Here is a 4,414-nt window from a genome sequence, read left to right as displayed (position 1 = left end):
TTTATGCAGATGGGGCCCGGAATTAAAATGAGCTTTCTATTATAGGAGTGCAATCTGCATGTTGGTAGTTTGTTTCAGCTTGAACTACATTGAACTTTGCAGCGGTGATGTGACAAACCAAGCTCTCACATTTGTTCACATCATGAGATTTTGTTGTTTAAAGGCTTTTGAGATCAATACGTAATATGATCTTGTGCTTTTAATGGCAAATGTCTGTTCATTCTAATACACAACCTGAAAGCTCTCGTCCACTAGTCATCAATACCAAACGTCATAGAGATTTTCAAGGATTCTATTGACAATAGTCATGGACCCTCACAGAATGAAGGAATCAAAATAACAGAGTCACATGATGTAACATCTCTGTTCACTCATGTGTCAAACTGATCCAATCAGACTACAAAGAGACACCAATACACTCACTCAGATGCATGTTTGAACATCTATTTTTACGTATCGGCATGTGTTACCAACAGAAACATGCCTTGGGGGTCACCAATGCACCCAATCGTTGCCATTCATCCTTCTAATTAGTTCAGGTATGTGGAGAATATCTGCGTGAAGATCAAGGCCCAGGAACTCTGTCCATTCACAGATTATAAGAGTTCAGTGGTCATCTAGTTCAATACACATGAGATGGAAGGAAAACTAGCTCCTTTTTATGGTCTGTTGTATCAAGAAATACTTTGGGATATATTAAATCTAAACCAATGAAAAGATTGACAGGATTACACTTCTCAAGTGGTGAAAATCTTAAACTAATGTATCACATTGGGTTTGTCTGTGTTCGGTGCTGCGTAACCTCTTTTTTTTATTGAATGAATCTTTTTTCCCAACACACAAACAGAAGAAAGAAAAAGAAACATTTAGATGAATACAAGAAAACCAAAAGAAACAATACAGCCCACTCAATCTACATTTGCATGAACAAAAAAGAGTAAAAAAAGAATTAAAAGAATAAATTAAAAACTTCTTCCAAACATCTGACACACCGCCACACGGTGGTGCAATGGCATACTACTCAACTCCCACATATCCAAAGTTAGTTTGCTTATTCTTCCCATACATGGGAAGGTTTTTCCCAGGTCTTTCTCTGGTTTCCTCCGACATCCAAGAATCATGTGCTTCAGGTGAAATGGTGAAATGATGGTGTGAATGTGAGTCAGTGTCTTTGGATCAGCTGAAGCAGAAGAATGGGAGGTTTAATGTAATTTGTGTATTTTGTGAAGTTTATTTTTGTGCTGGTTTCCTCACACATAGAGAGAGACTTGAGATAGCTTGATTATGTCATGCAGAGTAGATTAATAAAAAAAAAAAAGTCAGCAAATAACATGATAGAGTAACAGGGATTTCCTAGATGATGACATCATAGATGATGACATCTATGGTTGTATTGTTTGCTCCCTCAGGGAGACTCCTCCAATTCCTCTGGTAGGACAAGAGGATCTGAAACAGAACAACAACAAATGTTCAATTCACACATATTTTATGTCAAACTTATGTGTCATGCAGTTTGTTCCACTCTCAGAAATTTGTATTTTAAGTAAACCTTTGGTAGCTACTTACAGTCACAGTGGTAGGCCACCTCCAGATACTTGTACGTTCTTCCGCAGGGATCTCCGAACACCGAGTTGATGGCTGTGATGTCACAGGTGTTTTTCCCATTGCAACTGTTGATGTAGATTAACACGAGTGAATACAGACTGTTTTAAGACTTGCCTGACTTTGAATTGAGCCAAGAGGTGATAATAGCCATCGTTTACCTCTCTGCCACTCTGTCTGTGGGGTTTGAGCAGAGCACATTTTCCACCTGAGACTCAGGTCGTCTGTAAGAGCAGGTGGTCCTGTCCCGACGACCGTAGTCTGCACCGTAGACAAATATAACCTGGCCTTCATCTGCAAAAAAAAAAAATGAAAGGAAATGGCAAAGATCGCCATTTGCTTTGTGGAACTTTCAGCACTTTACACTCATATCTGTCACGTCGATCCATCATAAACTAAAAGAGGATAAAACAGATGATCTTACCACAGTACAAACGTGCCAAAGAGCCCTCACATGCGATAAGACGAACTGGAAAACAAAGGGATTCAGGTTAGGTTTCTGACGGCGGAGCTCAACTGCAGCTATACTTGATGAGGACTGAGGGCAGACTGACTTGCTGGGACGCAGGTGAAGTTGGTCTCCACATATTTGAAGATTCCTCGGCAGGGGTCTGAGGTAAGAACATCACCTCTGTTTATCTCACACACCTTCTTGCCGTCACACCTGTGGGAATGCCAGTGAAAGCACGTTTTTGCACAAAGAAAATGTATGTTTTCCTCAGATGTTACTTATCTGATGAGCAGCTTTTGTTTGTTTGTTTTCATCCTACTAGACAAGGTGGCAGGACACAACCTGAACAGGTCACCACACAAAGAGACAGACAATCTCACATACATTCACATTCATACCTAGGGGCAACAATTAACCTCAAATGCAATTTTTTGGGCTGTGGAATGAAACTGGAAAATCCAGGCGGGGGAAAAAAGCACACGCAAGAGGGGAACATACAAATTTCATAAGGCAAGGCCGGGAATCAAACTCTTAATAGATAAATTGTCTCTGTGACCAGATAGGAACGCTAAAAGTGATTTCACACAAGTAAAGACGACTTCCCTGTAACGTTGCCTTATGTAGTACCACCATATTGTACAACTCAACAAGACGTTTCCACCTTTGTGATAAATTGCTACATTATTACCAGTGAGTAGGATACAGAGGGGTAGCACATGCACCACATGATCACCCTTCACTTTTGCCACATTGCGTGTTTCCCAATAATGAGAAAGCGAAGATGTGACCGACTGCTTCCCAAAATAAGTGGCTATCAGTGACACATTTTAAATTTATGACCATGATAATAATGTATACCTCGTTCGAATGATGTCCACAGTGCCTGCCAAAGAGCATTCGGTGTTGGCAAGCTGTTGAGGAGGTCTGCCCTCGCTGCACGTCTCTCTGTCAGTACGTCCAAACAGTGCATTCTGCACGCTGATCACTCCCATTTCTGTCACACACGGAAAGTAAAGAGTTGGAAAAGAGGGCAACAAATGTACTTGACTTTTCAAAAAAATAAAAAAAATAAGAATACATAATTTCAAGGTTTTCCACTTAAAATGCACCAGCCCAGAAATGTTTGAATCATAGATTTCTTGATTCAAAACACATTTTTAAATGCCTCATGGGGCGGGGTTCATACTGTGTGTGTGCAGTCACACATGTCATGCACACACTATATTTATTGTTTTATTGAAATGGCTTAATTATCAGTTATGGCATGAATAATGATTCAAAAAACAGTGAATAACATGGGTGTTAAAAGGCTTCCCTTATATGTAAATGTGCACTTTGGTCAGAATTAGCATATTTTCTTTTCACTTTACAATAAAAAAATCTGTAATCGACTTATAAATAAGTAAAAATAACCTCTTCAACCTTTTCTTTCGAATCTATGCAGAACAAAATACAATACTTGATGGCTCAATGTCAGATTTGCATAATATTCAGGCATACCACATTCCAGGTGATGGACTGTCAAGCTGCTGCCACAGGTGGTTGCTCTCTCTGCAGAAACAGCTACAACAACAAACAGAAAAACACCAGTCAATGTCTATCTGTACTGCTTGTATGAAATATTAACATTCAGTTTGGTTTTGGTAATTTACCTGATGACAGGAGCAAACAAGCTGTTGCAAGCACTGGAAAAAGAAGAAATTCCACATTGAGTAGAGTTTTTTTTTATAATTGCAAATCAAAATGTCAAATTTTGTTTTCTTGAGATAAAATATTTTTCATTTAACAGCAAAGACAGTTATTTACAGTTTGAATCAATCAAGGAACCATTTTATTCATATACCTCCATACAAAATATACTCAGTACTGTCATAGGAAGCAATAGAAATTTTCAAAAGTATTAGATTGTAAATATTTCTAATATGTTCTTATAAATAATCACCCATATACTCACACAGTATGGTATTGTGGCTAAAACAAAACATGGCTGCTGGAGATCGAGTGTCAAGTGATGCCAACAGGGACGAAGATGCTCGTACTTATACAGGAAGATAGATCATTAAACAATAGCGTGGGTAATCTCCTCCCACCATCTGTGATGTCATCCATGCCCAAGGAGATGGCAAGAGTGGGTGACTTTTGGTCTAACTGGGCCTGACGACCAGGAAATACATCTCTCAACACGTCAACTTATGTCACAGAGTTAAACTGAGTGAAGTGAAGGGAAGGTCTGATAGTTAAAATGAAATAACCGACTGTATTTCTGCACTGACAGCATTACAAGATAGTTACATCACACACATATTCCGAGGCTGTGTTTTTCATCACAAAAGAAAAGGACAGGAAGGTCTTTAAAACCTT

At 39.0% G+C, this 4,414-nt stretch overlaps 1 protein-coding gene across 1 annotated transcript; it reads right to left on the bottom strand.

The window, feature by feature from the left end:
* Positions 1–782: 782 nt before the first annotated feature.
* On the bottom strand, positions 783–4,049 carry LOC308130698 (L-rhamnose-binding lectin SML-like). The gene is made up of 9 exons (XM_080497130.1): positions 4,008–4,049; positions 3,706–3,738; positions 3,554–3,616; positions 2,912–3,047; positions 2,157–2,266; positions 2,027–2,071; positions 1,764–1,896; positions 1,567–1,670; positions 783–1,446 (listed from the first exon to the last, which is right to left on the bottom strand). The coding sequence occupies exons 1-9, from the start codon at positions 4,036–4,038 to the stop codon at positions 1,406–1,408; spliced, it is 696 nt and encodes a 231-aa protein (XP_080353256.1). The 5' UTR covers positions 4,039–4,049; the 3' UTR covers positions 783–1,405.
* Positions 4,050–4,414: the final 365 nt, after the last annotated feature.

This window comes from Blennius ocellaris (genome assembly GCF_963422515.1).
Source record: "Blennius ocellaris genome assembly, chromosome: 5".
NCBI classification, from domain to species: Eukaryota; Metazoa; Chordata; class Actinopteri; order Blenniiformes; family Blenniidae; genus Blennius; species Blennius ocellaris.
This window is presented reverse-complemented; position numbering and strand designations above follow the sequence as displayed.